Source organism: Nilaparvata lugens, chromosome 10 (assembly GCF_014356525.2).
Source record: "Nilaparvata lugens isolate BPH chromosome 10, ASM1435652v1, whole genome shotgun sequence".
NCBI classification, from domain to species: Eukaryota; Metazoa; Arthropoda; class Insecta; order Hemiptera; family Delphacidae; genus Nilaparvata; species Nilaparvata lugens.
In genome coordinates this window covers 43,793,155-43,811,337 of record NC_052513.1, presented here as the reverse complement: position 1 = coordinate 43,811,337, position 18,183 = coordinate 43,793,155, and the positions used below count along the sequence as shown (strand labels likewise).

Genomic DNA, 18,183 nt, shown 5'->3' with positions numbered 1-18,183 from the left:
AAAATAAACTTTCTACTGGTGATATTTCTGCTGGCTATAGTTCCACATGTTTATCTTCAGTTCTACATGTGGAACTGAAAATATATTACTCATTTCCCACCACATATCTTTGTCTAGTGTGAATTTTATTCTTTATTTGTCGAATTATATTATCAAATAATGATATATTTTTCTATTTGTTTCAGTTTCCTCCTGTGGTGATGAGACGCATGGCAGAGATTAACCAGGCCAGATCTGAAGCTTGCCAAGAAAATTCAACCAATGACAATCTCAAGTCAGAAAGCTGTGATAATATGACAAGAATCGCTGAGGAATCCGAATTAACTGACGTCTCGTCTAGTCATACAACAAACAATATCAGTACTGAGGAACCTGATTCTAGTTTGGAACGACCTGATTTCGGTACAAAGCCACCTGCATTTGGGTCGGAATTCACCTTAACAAACTATATCAGTACTGAGGAACCTGATTCCAGTATGAATCGGCCTGATTCTAGTACGAAACGACCTGATTTCGGTACAAAGCGACCTGAAACAAGGTCGGAATTTGCCTTCAACTGCCTTACTCCGAGAGAATTGAAGTGTGATTTCAAATTTGGTGAGGACTCACTAACTCCGTCCGACGTGGAATGTTCAGATGGTGCCAGGGACCTTATTCAGAGACTGCTCAACCCTGATCCCCAGAGGAGGCTCAGGTCTCTCTTATCTCTACAGAGTATACGCTTCTTCAAGGATTTCGATTTTGCTAGTGTTAGGACCAAAAAGGTGAGTCGAAAATTTGAAATTTGAATCTGAGGGTACACAATTAAAATGTGATATTCTCACTGCCAGAGCTTTGGCTTTTCTGAGAGCTTCTAGCTGGATTTTCACATATCAGTATCATTGCAAAATATTGGTAAAAGATAAATAATTTATCTCTTATGAATTATTCTTAAAATGTTGAGAGTTCAAAGTATTGCTTAACTAATGACGTAGGTACTTAATTTCTCTGAATATCAACTATAGGGAAATTTATTCTTTTTCCAATGAGTTATTAAATTTGAGCTATTTTTAAAAAGTCCAATGAATTTTTCAAACATTTACATCTTGAGATAAAAAGTATTATTTAATGCACAATACAGTGAAGAATGTCCTCAGAGCAATATTAAATGTACCCAAAAATTCATGAATTTATCTGTTGAAAATTTTGAATTGATATTCTCCTTTAATAATAATTATTATAATAGAACGAATTTTAAATGCTGTCTACCACAAAGAAGATTTCTGCTACCTACTGCAAATGTTGACTATGGGGAGAACAGCTATAAGAAAATTTGATGAGAGTTAATATATTGAATTTATTTAATTATCATTTATTTATATTTAACAATGCACAAATCAAATACATGATTAGAAAAGGACCAACAGGCCTAGCCCAAAATATAGTCTGATCCATTTGAAATCATAACTAATTCCTCAAATTCTACATTTTATAAAATTTATTTCATGTTTTCCATAAAAAATAACGTATCTTACTCAACTAATTTAAGATTTTTCCGAAAAATATAGGAATTTTACTTGTATCTAAAACTAAACATTCTCAGAAGAATGCTAGAGTCAAATTCAGATGAAAGCTCATGCATCTCATGTCTCATGCAATGCAAGATGAAAACTCATTTCATCATGGAAATTTCATAGAAGTTACAATTCACTCTTAGTTAGTAGATTTTACTCTATGTTAATAGAGTATTCAAAACTATATATATCAAAACTATGTAAAGTATCAGAATATGTTGCACAACCTAATCATACTATATGTAAGAAGTAAAGTCAATTTTTTATTTAATAATTATTATATACCTTGCTGCAGTCTAGCCTGATTCAGGAAGGTGGTCCAGTCACCGAAATATCTCCAATTATGTTTCTAAGTATTTTTATTCTATAAATTGTGTAATTTCTGTACATAATTACTATATAAATAATTTTATTTATTTTTATACATGTTTCAGATATCGCCAAAAGAGGTTCTTCTCAGACTCTTTCCTGATGGCCCAAAAACACAACAGTCGACTGAAAGTACAGCATACTTTTTTGAAGATTTTGACTCTATTCATATCTGAAACCCATCATGACATTTTTGAAGATTTTGGCTCTATTTTCATATCTGAAAGCCATCATGACTCTGGGTTGATCCAGCATTTTTTTCTGATTTGACAAATTTCACAGAAAGATGTTGCTATGATAAACCCTAAACTGATCTCTAGAGCGTTAATTAATGTGAGTAAAAGGTGCTCCTGTTTCAAACTTCTTCCTTACATATTTGTATTTCATATGGCAATCTCATAACTACAGTATTTTCATGTGAATCTCATATCTATTCCCGTAAGTTATATAGTTTGTACTTTAGAGAAGTCGTACTGTACCTGAGTGTTCATCACCTAGGTACGACAATTTTATAGATTTATAAGTTATTGTCTTCTTTATCAGATCATTTTCTAATTTTATAGGTGGAATATTCAATTGAAAAAGACATAGCAGGACAAGAAATCCTGCAAAAACATGTTGGAGTATTTGGGTACAATATTTCTTACTAATGATTGTCATTCCAGTAGGTAGAATGGCGATCCATCAATGTTAAATCAAATCAAATTATGAAAACACTGGGATTTTGTCAAAAAATATCACTTATCGTATTTATTGTTAAATAACAAACATGTCATCTCATCAGATGACACCATTGGTGTTAAAACATGTTTGTTATTTTACAATAAAATATCGGGGCACCGAGCTTCGCTCGTTATTTTTATCTATTGATAAACAGAACACAATAATTCTCTAAAATGATCGTGTTTATATTTCACAGCTGGCTATACGTCATCTTAAGGTGCGTACAGATTTACGCGCCGCGAACATAAGCAATTTACTTTTAATCAGCTGATGCCAGGCTTTTTATATCTGTATCTTACGATTTCTGTAAAAATACAGATATGATCAGCTGATTAAAAGTGAATTTCTCATGTTCGCGGCGCGTATATCTGTACGTTAAGGTGCGTACAGATTTACGCGCCGCGAACATGAGCAATTCACTTTTAATCAGCTGATGCCAAGCTTTTTATATCTGTATCTTACCATTTCTGTAAAAATACAGATATAATCAGCTGATTAAAAGTGAATTTCTCATATTCGCGGCGCGTATATCTGTACGCACCTTTATGAATTTCGGGGATGCGATATTTTGATTTTTCACATACTCACTTCTTTACTATCCACAGCTGTTTCAGCCAAGGATGAATTATCCTTTTAATGTCGTTCAGTGAGTTTTCCCAAGGATGAGACCTAGAGCAATCGAATCTTTATATCATATACCTACTATGTTCCAAATTTCGTGAAAATCGTTAGAGCCGTTTTCGAGATCCATTAAACCTAAATAACCAGATATAAAAATAACCAGATATATAATAATACAGAAATTGCTCGCTTAATATAATAGGATAAGTGCTATTTATTGACAAAATCTATTGAAAAAAGTGCTAAAATTGGCAAAAAAATTATGGTGTATCATCAGATGACACCATTGGTATTGTAACATGTTTGTTAATTTACAATAAGTGATATTTTTTGACAAAATCCCAGTGCTTTCATTATGGGTAGATATCACAACATCTCACCAGCAACAGTAGTTATCTGAAGTGAAAATCAAATCATTCGAGTGAAATGTTAACACCTTCTTTCCAATGAATTTCTGTTCTGCTGATTTTGAAAAACATTGGTTCTTATGGAAGAGTCTACACGTTGGCAGACTAGAGCTTATAGGCTATGTGTGGAGACCTTCATAAAAACTAATGGTTTTCAACAGATCAGATTCTGATTTTGCTCAGTAGAATAGATAGGGTATTTATTGGAAAGTAGAGCCTTGAAAGTCCACCTTTATTTCGCACCCTGAGGATCAAAATGTTTTGCAAATTCTGGATGCGTTTCAAGACACTGGGTCCATCTTCAGCGTTCGGGGGAAACTAAATAGACTACTCAAACTTAGTAGAGAATATTTTTTCCACTTTATAATGTATTTCAATTTTTAAATAATTCGAATATTTTTTAATACTTTTTCTCCCACTCAGTTAATGGTGCTAAAATGCTAACGTAGTGTGCGAGAACAAGTGCTAAAGTAAGGTGAAGATTTTATACTGAAATATATCATTTATAAGTTTTAAGGTGCGTACAGAATTACGCGCCGCGAACATATCACTTATGTGATATTTGAACATATCACTTATGTGAACTTATTTTTTGTTCGCGCCGCGAACATGAGCAATTCACTTTTAATCCAGCTGATGCCAAGATTTTTATATCTGTATCTTATCGTTTCTGTAAAAGTACAGATATAATCAACTGATCAAAAGTGAGATGGCTTTTTTGAAAAGACGGCTCCTCTGATTGGTTCTCGTGGAGTTAATCTCGATTAAAATTCAACCCGTTTTTGCGAACCCGGCACTTAGTGTCATAACGCTTATGTGAACTTATTTTTTGTTCGCGCCGCGAACATGAGCAATTCACTTTTAATCAGCAGATGCCAAGCTTTTTATATCTGTATCTTAGCGTTTCTGTAAAAATACAGATATAATCAACTGATTAAAAGTGAATTGCTCATGTTCGCGGCGCGTATATCTGTACGCACCATATGAATGATAAAGCTGTATTCCGACATATCAGTATTAGATTCCATGATTTCTAATTGGAGTATTCACACTCAGTGGTGACGGCAGTATCAGTGTAGGTGTAAGGTTCAGTGAAAATATAATTCCTATAAGTTTTAATGGGACGGTTCACACTCAAAATAGTGTGTGAATTAAGTTATCATTTACATAACCTCTAGACTGTGTATTCCAAATTAAGGTTTAAAGCAGTTTTGGGCGAATGCCTGTTGTTTTTACCTGCATTGTATCTATTGTCTATGAATAAATGGATGAATGAATTCAACGGTGACGGCTGACTGGGAATAGTGACATTAGAGCACATTGGAAGAATAATTTCACTGAACTGGTCACGGAAACTGATAATGATATGATTTTCACTTTTTGTGTAGTTGAGAAGTTGATATTGTGGTAATTATTCATTTTGAATGAAAAAGACTAAGAAATTGTCAAAAAACCACTGATTTATTGATAATTAGAAAGACCGGTTTCGGTTATTACACCATTGTCAATCTCTGATAAACTATAAACTATCCGTTTACAAATTTTGACAAGAAATTTTGACTAAGAAATTTAGACAATTTCTTAGTCTTTTTCATTCAAAATGATATGATTGTGTGAATCCAGCTTGAGACTATCAAGAAGAACTGTATATCAGAGCTTATCTTGAATCATGATAGTTTGTTGAAAATTGACCAAACTTAAAAAAGTATCAATCAGTATTGTGATAATTCTTAATTCTTCAGTATTGTTGTCAAAATATCCATGAACTGTTCATGAATCATAATTTGTTTAAAATTGACCATTAAAAAAAATCAATCTTGTGATAATTCTCTATTCTTCAGTATTGTTGTCAAAATATCCATGACTAGCCGTCAGGCTCGCTTCGCTCGCCATATCCGTCTAGCCAGGGGGCTCCGCCCCCTGGACCCCCCGCTGGATCGTCCAAGAGTGAGATCAGCAGGCTCGCTTCGCTCGCCTGCATTTTTCATTTGAGCATTTTTATCATATGTTAGGACAATCCAGTCGGGGGTCCAGACTAAACGTCTGGCTAAACGGATATGGCGAGCGAAGCGAGCCTGACGGCTAGTAATATAATATACCCAGGATTGAAGTAGCAGTGCCCAATCAATTTTTCCGCGATAAATGCATTTAAATCTTCAACTTGGTGCCAACCTAACAAAGTCAACTCAACTTAAAGCCAACCTGACAAAATTATTAATTTAGTTGCCAGTTAACAACTGTTTCGAAAAGGTACTCTATCTAGATTATAGTTCTATAGTAACATATGATGTGGAAATTTCAATTATAATTAAGAGATTGGGAGAAGAAGAATATACATGCTAAAAGACGAACTTTAAACCCTTAAAACAACCCTTAGAGTTAAAATATTGCCAAAAGATTTCTTAGTGCGCCTCTAAAGGGCCAACTGAACATACCTACCAAATTTGAACGTTTTTGGTCCGGTAGATTTTTAGTTATGCGAGTGAGTGAGTGAGTGAGTGAGTGCCATTTCGCTTTTATATATATAGATTACCCATGTCATCTTGTAAAATTATGTTTTATTCCAGTATTATTACTGTCTCTATAATAGTATTATTTCAATCAATACTGATAAATGAATAATAATGTGATGAAATTTCTTGATTATAGTATTTTTATTCTATCATGCGTTTTGAATAAATTGTAAGACTTTGTGAATGAAATATTCTGGCTTTTAAACTTATTCAATTTGAATTACCAGATGAATCATAAGTACCTATATATAGAATTCGCCAACTTAATCATAACTTTTGTACTATTACTTTATCATAGTATTTGTACTTTTACTGCCCCACACACAGATCCGTCTATGAGGGGAAAATATTCCACAAATTTGTTTTTAGATATGTTGTCTATGTAAATGTATCTTGTATTGTGAATTGAAAAAATAAATAACGGATAGTTCATTCACGAGAAAAAAACTTGGCAACTGCAATATTGCTTTTCAAACTTGAAATTATTGTAAGCTTTTTCTTGTGAATGAGCCATCAAATCGAAATAGAATAAATACTGTTTATTCTAATGAAGTAGGCCTATGTAGCCTGCCTGTACTTATTCTGTGGTATTAGCATAGTATAATCAATCTACTGTATTCAGATTGATACAGTATGTATTCCAATGCCGTACATAATGATTTCTAGTTAGCTTGGAATTCACTGTGAAGTAAACTCTGACACCAGACCTGAGCCAGCCAGGCCACTCGATATTATTGTATTCAATAGATTGTATCAATTATATTTCCTCTATTGTATTAGTATTTATTTATTCTCACAAGCACATATTTAAGTCTATGATTGGGAGACATAATTATAATTATACTCGTAAATCAAAAACAAATTCTCTCCCAAAATGATAACTGATATGGTATGTATTTCAATCCACTATGGAATTTACTGTAAATTCTTATAGCTTTTTGTAGTTAGGGAGTTCCTTGTGGGAAGGTCATACCTCCCTGAATATATCATTCAAGAGCCAAGTCACATGAAGCGTTTTTTCCGCACTGGCGGCGGATAAGTCGGCATGGCTGGAAGCTCTCCGATTGGCTGATTATCAGCTTATTCCCGAACGCCAACCTAATCAGCTGATAATCAGCCAATTAGAGAGCTTCCACCCCTGCCGACTCGTCCGTCGCCAGTGCAAAAACGCTCCATGTGGCTTGGCCCTTAATCTGGTCTTACGACTGTAATCCTTCAGCCGGGACTGACCAAGTACCAAGGGCAATAAAAAACAGGAATTTGATAGATTGGTTGGTATATATCTGTCATTTCCAAGTTGAAATTCGTAAAATGTAAGTTATTTTCTATGGTAATACCTGACTTAGGATATTCACAGTGACTGGTACACCTAAATTAATATTCCCATGTGTTTTAATGGGACTATTCAGACACAGTCCGGCAGAGCGAGTATGCATAGTCCCATTAAAACACATGGGAATAATATTTACAATGTACTGGACACTTTCACTGATATTGATAAGTGAGAATCCGCCTTTAACAAGAGAAAATTTCCAATTGGATAATCATATTTTCAATTATTAAAATTTTGTCAAAAAAGATACCCATCGCCAATGTCTTATTCATATGGTACGCCATAGTGGAGTAGATCAATTTCCACACAGAAAAAACTAAACATGTAGAGGACACATTAGAAGACATTTTTATTGTAACTAACTATTGTATGTAATTGTAATTTATCTAATATTTTCTGTAATTGATGTAGTAGTTTTAGTTTTTTGGGAAATAAACATTTATTTATTTATCTATTTACAGAGTGCCAACGAGCATGTCTGCCGAAACGCAACATCTCACTGTACTAGTCCAAGAAGAAGGTTAGGTTTTTCCCAAAGACGTTAAAGATGCATATACTCACATGCAGCGTTAGTGTCGTACTTGGAATTGAAATCGGCCATTGAGGTGGAACCTGGAAGATTATTACATACCAAAGACCTTAATATTACAAATATATCTCACGCTAAAATACCTTGGCAACTGCAATATTGCTTTTCAAACTTGAAATTATTGTAAGCTTTTTCTTGTGAATGAGCCATCAAATCGAAATAGAATAAATACTGTTTATTCTAATGAAGTAGGCCTATGAAGCCTGCCTGTACTTATTCTGTGGTATTAGCATAGTATAATCAATCTACTGTATTCAGATTGATACAGTATGTATTCCAATGCCGTACATAATGATTTCTAGTTAGCTTGGAATTCTAGTTACCAGTAAAGTTAACTCTGACACCAGACCTGAGCCAGCCAGGTCAGCTACTGCCTTCTATAGAAGTTGGCTGATACTCTGATTTATTCATTTATTGATTTAATATACACAATTATTCATTAAAATAATTGTGGGAGGATCAACAGGCACAGCCCAAAACTGTTCCTCCCCCAACCAAGAAGGTTATGCTTTTCCACTTTATAAAATTTCTGTGTCCAATTTACTGATTGGGTTGGCACCTGATAAACCGCCCAATACGGTCTCGCCCTTAGAATGGACATACGGGTGAGTGCATTAATGATAAGTCAGCATTTTAACTACAACACATTTAATTCATCATTATAAGTTACTAGATTTGCTGATTTACAATAATATTTTGAATGCTCACAACAACCGTGAACCATTTACATTGACAGGCTAGCAAGTTCAATAACCTCGAAAACGTTTTCAATCTTCATAACCGTCGGGGAGGGGGTTGACCGCCTTGTTGTGGAAGAAGGAATGGTTGCCGTCTCCCCAGAAGAATTTCTGAAATAAAAAAAAATTGGATAAATTCATGGATTTAAATTTATTACTGAAAAGTAGCATCTTAGTAACAGCAATTTAATTTCTCAAGAGTATTCTTTCCCTAATTGAGATTTATTTAGCTCAGATACGTTACAATGATTTTATTATAAATTTAAATTCATACTTTTTAATTAGAATTTGTAAATGGAATCACTAAAGTTTTATTCGTTGCTTACAGGACAGGTTTCAGGTATTCTTCCCATCATCAAGTATATACTAGTAGTTCTGTGAACAGTAGACCTCACGCAGTATTCTCATCCACAAGTACCCGATTGAAACTATAGACTTTATGGAAATACAGCAATAGACTGGCTTCTCCACACATCTGTGTAATCACTTGTCAGCTGATTTATGATGAATAATTCTATATTCTGATTTTTACTCTAATATTGGCGTATGAAGGAGGCTCCTTTTTCCTTTTATATTATCCTTGAAATGCAAAGTTTCCAAAAAACCTTGTATATACGTCGACGCGCAATTAAAAAAGGAACATACCTGTCAAATTTCATGAAAATCTATTACCGTGTTTCGCCGTAAATGCGCAACATATAAACATTTCAACATCAAGAGAAATGCCAATCCGTCGACTTGAATCTTAGACCTCACTTCGCTCGGTCAATTATAAAGTGTCCAAATTGTGTTTAAATTATTATATTCAATGGCATTACTCCAACAAAGACTGGTGAACCACCTACTGAATTAGATTTACAACCATGACTCTCATATCGTCTCAAGTCCCAATAATTGTATCAGTGGAACAATCGCAAAAGTAAATTTCTTAAAATATTTTGGAATAATAGTTGACAGTCACTTAGAATGGAACTTTCATGTACAACACATAATATCAAAATTAAATTACCTAATAAACATTTTCTATAAAGTTAATACTCTTAAGGATATCAACATCATAAGAACCATATATCATCATGCATACGCTCACTCCTTGTTCCAATATGGAATAGAATTATGGGGGGTACCTTTGACACGCACTTTAATAGAATATTTACCCTGCAAAAGCATGGAGCAAAAGCATTAGAGCCGCTCTAAGGCGGCCAAGACTGTATCCTAGCAGGAATTTGTTTGTTGAGTTTGGGGTTCCAACGCTACGACAAGTCTTTGTAGGGAAAATCATTAAACATGCCAATAGAAATAAGCAGCATCTTACTTTGAATACACATTTACACAACCTTCGTCCGTCTGTACTCAATCTTTATACTAGAAACTTTACAAGGTTAACTATAAATAAACATCAATTCACATACTTCATGGAATACTTTGCTAATATAGTCCCAAATCACTTCATAAACAATAGAATAACAGAAAAAACTTGGGGCCGGTTTCCGAGCTCGGGATTTAGCTAAGTCCTAGACTTCAAACAGCTGGAGTCAGAAAATTGGCTTTCCAAAACTGGGCGTAGTCGCAGCTTTTATAACAGTAGTCGTAGTTTTATTTTCTCATTTCTATAATTGGAAACGTTTTTACTTGACGAAATTAGACATTCCTAAATAATTCAAAATAGCTGAAACTTTACACTATTTTCTCTTTATTTTATTTTGGGTTCAATTTTCTAGTTTTTCGAAATTTAATTCAAACGTGACTATGACAATGACTGCGACTACGCCCCGTTTTGAAAAACCAATTTTCTGACTCCAGCTGTCTGAAGTCTAGGACTTGGATGAATCACGAGCTCGGAAAACGGCCCTAAGAAGTGAAGTAGATGAGTGGGTAAAAGCTAGAGTTTATTTCAAGATGAGTGTATGAAATGATATTTTGTTTTAACTTTGAGAACATAGTGTATAATCCGTCTGTTATAATACCTTTTTGATTCATGCTATAATATTATTGTATTTTGAATCGCACTTACTGCTGGCGAACAAGTTCCACTTATGCCAGTGGTGCCTTTTTAAATAAATTTATTTATTGACCGAGCGAAGTGAGGTCTAAGATTCAAGTCCACGGTTTGGCATTTCTCTTAATGTTTATATGTTGCGCATTTACGGCAAAACGCGGTAATAGATTTTCATGAAATTTGACATGTATGTTCTTTTTTAAATTGCGCGTCGACGTATATACAAGGTTTTTGGAAATTTTGCATTTCAAGGATAATATAAAAGGAAAAATGAGCCTCCTTCATACGTCAATATTAGAGTGAAAATCAGACTATAGAATTATTCATCATAAATCAGCTGTCGAGTTGACTATAAATTGCATGCCATGACGCATGCAATTCAATATCTCAATGTAACTTGGTAAAAAATTAGCAGCTGTGTAGACTATAAATTGCATGCCTCATTGAATGCAATTTTTATGCACTATTAAATAAGATACAAATAACTTATAACAGCTCGTCTGGGCGCCTAGATGTCTTCTGGTTTTTCTCGCGCTAAATTCCGGAAAGCTTTATATGATAATTAAATCTTGTGTAAGCATGATCTGATCAAATTTATTTATTTATTTATTTATTTCAATTTTATTAAAAACACACATAACAAGACAAAACAAAATTACAAAGAATTTGAAACAAATAAAACACAATAAAATGTTACAAATATAAAAAACTATGGGCTTTGTGGTTGGGTGTGTTGGAGAAGAGAAAAAAAAAGAAAGGAAGATACCTAGCCAACTATGGTTTCCATGTAATAGGCAGGCAAAGAAGAGAAGAGAAGTAATGAGGGAAAAAGGTAAGGGAGAAATGGGGGGAAGGAAGAAAACAGAAGAATAGGTACTCAAAATAAATAGTTAGTGTATCAGTGTGGATGTGCTTATGGTTTGGGACGTCGTTATAACTGCGCGAGGTCTACTGTTCACAGAACTACTAGTTTATTATTTACATCTACCTATTTTTTATAACTAGACATCAATTTCTGAAACAAATAAGAGAACAACACGTATTTGAAAAACTTAGCCGTCGTATCTTCTAATGTTAATCTAACAGTAACGTTGGTTTGAAATGGAAAGATTGATTTACACTAGAAGATACAATGGCTAAGGCTGGCCACTAACGGTAGAGTATGCATGTTTACCATCAATGTCCATCATCAGCGAGAGGCCTCTAACATAAAATAAGCAACTAATAACAATAAATAAACCACAGGAAAATTACAAATTATAATGATGGAAAATAATACAACCTTAGAATTTTTTTTCTCTGAAAAAATGTCCGGCGAAACAAAACGTGAGTGGTTGGTCTAAGCAGTAAACAAGATTGAGCTATTTATATTTTTTGTAATAGGTATTATCAATGAGAGAGATTGATTCTATATTTATGCAAATTACAATATACTGGCTTATAAAATAAAAAAATAGAGAGAGAGAAATTGATTATTTGCCTTTATTAGGGCAGAGTTAGGACTCTTGGTTCTCTCTGTGAAACAATCATTTACAAAATAAGAAAGAACAGAAAAGAGAGAGAGATATATATAGTACCTTGCGTCGGATGCGGAGGTGCTCGTAAGGAATAAATTCGTCCCTTTCATGATGGTGGGAAATTTCCATTATATAGCAGTTAGCCGAGGCGATGGCAATAGCTGGAAAAGCTACGAAGCATGTGATTTTCTTCCATAGGTCACGAGCTTTGTCTGAAATTGAAAAAATTCAATGTTAAAAACAAAAATGTATTCATCCTCACATTTGAGAGAATGGTGGCCAAATTCTTAAAGGTCAGGGCCTATAACAGTGTCTGAACAACGACTTAAAACAGATATCAACCTTTAACCAGGCATGTAATAATATGTTTTGTTGTTGAAACCTGGGTTGGATCCCACACACTGCCTTCTTGTTCATTATAATGTCATAATGTGTTAAGTAATGTTTTGTATTATGACGCCATCAATCTCACAAGTGTTGGTAAAGGATGAAGAAGGTATTTAGGTGTCCTAGTGATGACCAAACCTGTTTTCGTAAGGTAATAATGATCTTAGGGCCAAGCCATATGAGGGGAGTTGGCAGGGCAGAAAACTCTCCGATTGGCTGATTTCCATGCAACTCAATCAGCCAATCAGAGGATTATGCCCTGCCGATCCGCCTCATGTGGCTTAGCTCTTGAACTTGTATTACTTAAGGACACCTGGTGTGAGAAGAATAGTCTACTGCTTTAATATTTCACTCTTAAAATCTGAGTGTGTCACAGAGCATTAGTTTTTATCGAGTTAATAAATTATAGCCTACTTGAAACAAGTTATCGGATGGGCACGTTTAACTGTTGGTCCCGGCTGAAGTATGACAGTCCATTGACGGCTTAAATTATATATTCAGGCGGTGGGACCTTCCCGCAAGGGACTCCCCACCAACAAAAGCCATACGAATTTACTTTTACTTTACTTGATTTTGACTTTGACACATGATTTTGGTGTCCGGCTAGTGCCCTAATGTAATAAGCGCCATAAGATTTATTAGATTTGGTGTAAGTGCACGTCCAGTGCCAACATACCTGTCATCAAATTTTTTGTTGGGATCGATTTGATATGTTATTTTGAGCACAAAAATCTAACGGCGGTCACTATTGTTTTTAAAATAAACTAAGTTCAAAGTAGCAAAATTTTACATGCAATTAACCTATGATTAGCAGCCATTTTGACTATTGAAATCATCAAATTATGATATTCCTAATCTGAGTTTTTCTAACCTAAGCTTTCCTAACCTACTGCTTTTCCTAACCTTAGCTAGATATGGTTGCTACTTATAGGTTAAATGCATGTAAAGTTGTGCTACTTTGAACTTAGTTTATTTTAAAAACAATAGTGACCGCCGTTTACTTTTTGTGCTCAAAATAACATACTAAATCGATCCCAACCAAAAATTTTATGACTGGTATGTTGGCACTGGACGTGCACTTTAGCCTTGGATTTTTTTTTTGGATTTATTCTGTCCACGAATAAATAAATGAGAAATAATGTCACACGACTCTAGAGTCGATGTCACAGACATCAACAGTTAAAAATATACTAAATAGCTCAACACATAAATTTCATTCGTCCTAGAGTAGGTTAAAATTAGAGACACAATTGCTCAAATACTCGATATTGCTGAATATTTTATCAGGTGGGGCCAGTTGATAGAATTACTAAACTGCTAAAATAGAGACAAAAGAGTTGGTAATATTATTAAATTTGTTGATAAAAAGTCAACCAAAGTCACTTCCCATGACCTAGGAACAAGCTAGGTTTGGCAGTTTGTCTAATAGTTCTTGGGTAGAAATTAATGAATAAGTTGATTCCTGATTATTCTTACCAGCTTCTGCGTGGTATGCAGATCCAGTTTCAGCTACAGCTTTCAAAGCTGGAGTTGAAGAGATTTTTCTAAAAAATATTCTCGGGATAGTCGCCATGGTACTTTCCCAAATCCCAAATTTTCGAACAGCTGACAGCAATGTTCGTCTGAAGATCAAGAGGTCGAATATTAGCAGGCTGCCATACAGTTGCCCACATTTTTCTACTGTGGAAAATTAAAAACTTTGTTGATTTCCATACAAGAATGCTTTAAACTATTTATTTTATTGAAATTTTTTCAATTTTGTTACAAATAATCCGGATGAAGAGTTTATTCTCTTTTTAATTGAAAGCATTAATTTTCAATCATGTTGGCAGCAAACAATATGGCAGTGGCAGACGACACTTCGAACTTCATTTATCAACATTGAACATAACCTTTCAACTTATGGTTTGTGATATGGGCGGCTAATAGAAAATTTTATAGCATCCTACGCAAAAATTTTAATAACATTTCAAGGTAAAATTGATAAGTATAAAGTGTATTCTATTCAATGTTCAACTTTCAGTATCTTGGATTAAGTGAGTGTTTCGTTTTCGCATTCATTAGCATTAGGTTGTGAGTTGTAAAGTCTGGTGTTATTGCATTAAAAACCAAGAACTTATTTCCACTTATATTATTTCAAGTTTTGTTAGTGAACATTCCAAAAGGTGATTCCAAAAGCACTACTGTACTCATAAGATAGGATTTTTGTATAGTGTTTGACTCTTCATGCTCTCTGTTTCACTGAACACTTTCAAAACCTTTCTCTCAAAAATGTCTCTATCACAACTCTCAAATCAGTTAACCTGTGTTTTCGTCTATGGAACTTTAAAGAAAGGCGAGCCCAACCATTTTCTACTTGAAGACTCTGCAAACGGCTATTCAAAATTTCTTTTCAGTGCACAAACCAAATCTAAATACCCGCTGGTCATAGGACCACCGTATAGCATTCCATATATGATTGATCTAAATTCTACTGGTTTTAACGTGAGAGGTGAGGTTTATGAAGTTGACGACAACATGTTAGAAGTTCTTGATGGGCTTGAGGAACATCCGGTAGTCTACAAACGCAGAAAAGAGGACGTTATATATAAAGAAGGGGAAGTTGAGAAGGTTTTTGATAACGCGTGGATGTATTTCTATCAGCAATACACACCTGAACTGTTGAAACTTCCCATGTTGGAAAGCTATAGTAATGAAAAGCACCATGCACCGTACGTCCCACTCAAAATGCGATGATAAAAAGGAGGCTTACTAATGCAACTGATATATTTGTGCAATTTTGACTTCTTGGAAAACGTACCTTAAAATTTGTTTGATATAATCTATTCCATTATTAAGTTTTAAGAAGAAATTGTCATATATGGATGTATTCTAAATTATGAAATTGAAGAAGTTTTGGGCAATAGCCTGTTTTTTCCGATCATTGTATTGTTTGTGATAACCTAATAAATAAATAATATATCTCTAATATGCGTGTACAATATGTATGCAAAGTGAACTTGTAATGTAGGTAATCATTGTTTAAAAGAAATATCCAATACATTACCATTTTATTATTTGTAAACTGATAGTTTTTTAATTATTATTCCCAAAATTCTACAGATATAGAGTTGGTCCCTAATCTAGTTTTTTGGTGCGGGGGTCAAGCGCAGGTTGAAGAAAGCCAAATAGGGAATAGTTGCCTCAAATAGCAGGCAACAACTCATCTGGTTGACTAATGTTATTATTTTTAATTTGACGTTTCCGATTTATATGCATTGAAGGAATGCATTCCTCTTATTTTGCTATGCAGAGTACCGTCTTGATGCTTTGAAAGGGGTTAAACGGTTCAGGGATTAACTTGTGATGCCGCATCTCAATGTTGGCCCAGTAGGCTGGCCCAGCCTGTTAACTAACTTGGGCAAGTGAAGGCCAGCGCTGGCAAACCACCCATCCGCACACTGACGCTGGTCGACATTGGCCTTCATTGGGCCAACACGTAGGTGCGGCCTAACACTGTGACGGCATAGCTTCTAATCGTATATTATACATGCTAAAAGTATCCAGTAATTCAGTTTTCTCCATCTACAACCAACACTTACTGGATAGATTGCTTCATTAGATCAAACTTTATTTTTTATAGAAACACAAGACCGAGATGGGTGGCAGTTAAAGTAACTTAAAAACTTGGGATTGCCTCCTGATTCAGGGAGTAGAGCGGCAGGTTCACAAGCTTTTCCCAAAGCAACCTCTCAAATATCTTCACTTCCTGATTATATATGCCAGCCAGGATAGCCGAGACAGCTGAGGCGTTGCACCCTTCAGTCTGCTAGTACTATCTGGTCGCGGGTTCGAATCCCATAAAATTAGCATGGATGTTTAAACATATCATCAATTCACGCTCGCACTTTCCATTAGCCACGCACAAGCAAAAAACTCTTGTGGGAATCATCCGCAATAGAAAAATATGCTATGGTTCTTTGAAGTGCAGACTATTGACGACAATACTTGTATTCAAGTTCACAGCTTCTATGATTATTGAGATATGGCATAAAACATGTACATTTCATAGTATCTAGGTGGCCCAGGAAGTATTGTTATATCTAGTGGAATCCCGACACATATTCATATATAGTGGGAGCCACATTTTCTTAGCTCAGCAAATAATCAACCAATTGTATTAATACTTTGAAATAATTGTAGCTTACATGCTTTTTGCAATCATGTCTATAAACTCCTCTGGTCGTGTTGTACCCTCGACCAGAGAAATTATTATTATCTCAATAACCATCGACTGGAAGCTATTTACAGAGAAACTTACGTTTAAAGCATGAACGCGTTTCCAACAAAGTTTCTCATCCTCAACCAAAACATTACGTTTCAAACGTATGCTTTCACTGTAAAGCGTGTAGTTGTTAGTTTTTACTACGTCATTATTTATAAATAATTTCAACTATATAGAAATTAATAAACTAAGAATGTATACGAAAACTTAATTTTGATACCATCCCAACTTTGGAGGATTAAGGCCCATATGCACCATCTACGTTTGAACATAGATAAAAGATAGCATAAGAAGATATCCCATGGTATAGGACGTTTATGCTCCAAATTTCACTGTCAACTCAAGCCGATAGTCCTAGTAGATTTTTTCATGAAGCTGTGTGACGCTGGTAGTCCCTCATACTGTGCCGTTCTTACACTCCCAACAACACAGTAATAACAGACAGTAGTCGTCATGAGATGGAAAAAATCGGCTTGAAATTTGGAACATAAACTACCAATACCATGGGATATCTTCTTATGGTATACTTTCTCTATGAATCAAAGCTTATCTAGGTTTAGCAGAAGATATGGTTGCATTTATTAAAATGTGTTACATTCCGAGTTTAAACTACCAGCTGATCAATCTTCGTTTAAATGTAAATGGTGCATATGGGCCTTAGTCGCTTGTTATAGCTTGTATAGAACTGGTAAAGCGGTTTTACAAAATTTAAAACTGTGATCGAAAGGTCTAAAACTAAAGTTCAAGAACCAAAACTTTGACCCTGAGGACATTTATCAGCCCCCTGCACACAGGGACATTAACAGGGTCCACTATTAGCTGACAGTAGTGGCAAAACGCCATCACACACAGGGTCATTACATCGTCTAAACCCCTTCTCACAGGGACAATAGACTGAGTTTTATTCTGAGGTCCACGTTATAATAGCAGTGAAGACAAAGGATAGGAGAACAGCTTTGCCGATTCTCCGCCTTCCATAGCGGATAGCTGATACCGGTATATCTGATGTAATATTGGCTGTTCATTATTGTTAAAAATCATAAATTATATTTTATTTGCCAAGAGAACATATTTTTCAATGATTAAATAATAAATTTCCATAACTGATATTGAATATTTTGCAAATTAAATATATTTCCACATTGTAAAAACGATCTGGCAACATGCGGAG

The 18,183-nt window shown here is 34.7% G+C and overlaps 4 protein-coding genes across 4 annotated transcripts in view; 3 read left to right on the top strand and 1 right to left on the bottom strand.

Annotated features, from left to right (window-relative positions):
- The window catches only part of LOC120353388 (serine/threonine-protein kinase S6KL-like), a 167,920-nt gene extending 167,595 nt beyond the window's left edge, over positions 1–325 (top strand). Inside the window, exon 9 of the mRNA XM_039436941.1 lies at positions 186–325. The gene's annotated coding sequence lies outside the window, so the exon portion shown is untranslated. The remainder of the gene's footprint in view (positions 1–185) is intronic.
- On the top strand, positions 190–2,790 carry LOC120353389. The gene is made up of 2 exons (XM_039436942.1): positions 190–764; positions 1,988–2,790. Exons 1-2 carry the CDS (start codon positions 201–203, stop codon positions 2,096–2,098), a joined length of 675 nt encoding a protein of 224 aa, XP_039292876.1. The 5' UTR covers positions 190–200; the 3' UTR covers positions 2,099–2,790.
- A 5,949-nt stretch (positions 2,791–8,739) lies between these two features.
- LOC111043888 (cytochrome c oxidase subunit 6A1, mitochondrial) lies at positions 8,740–15,785 on the bottom strand. Its single transcript, XM_039436938.1, has 3 exons — positions 14,225–15,785; positions 12,422–12,573; positions 8,740–8,956 (listed from the first exon to the last, which is right to left on the bottom strand). Exons 1-3 carry the CDS (start codon positions 14,319–14,321, stop codon positions 8,876–8,878), a joined length of 330 nt encoding a protein of 109 aa, XP_039292872.1. The 5' UTR covers positions 14,322–15,785; the 3' UTR covers positions 8,740–8,875.
- Positions 14,829–15,608, top strand: LOC111043887 (putative gamma-glutamylcyclotransferase CG2811). The gene has a single exon (XM_022328925.2). It carries the CDS (start codon positions 14,975–14,977, stop codon positions 15,482–15,484), a length of 510 nt encoding a protein of 169 aa, XP_022184617.2. The 5' UTR covers positions 14,829–14,974; the 3' UTR covers positions 15,485–15,608.
- Positions 15,786–18,183: the final 2,398 nt, after the last annotated feature.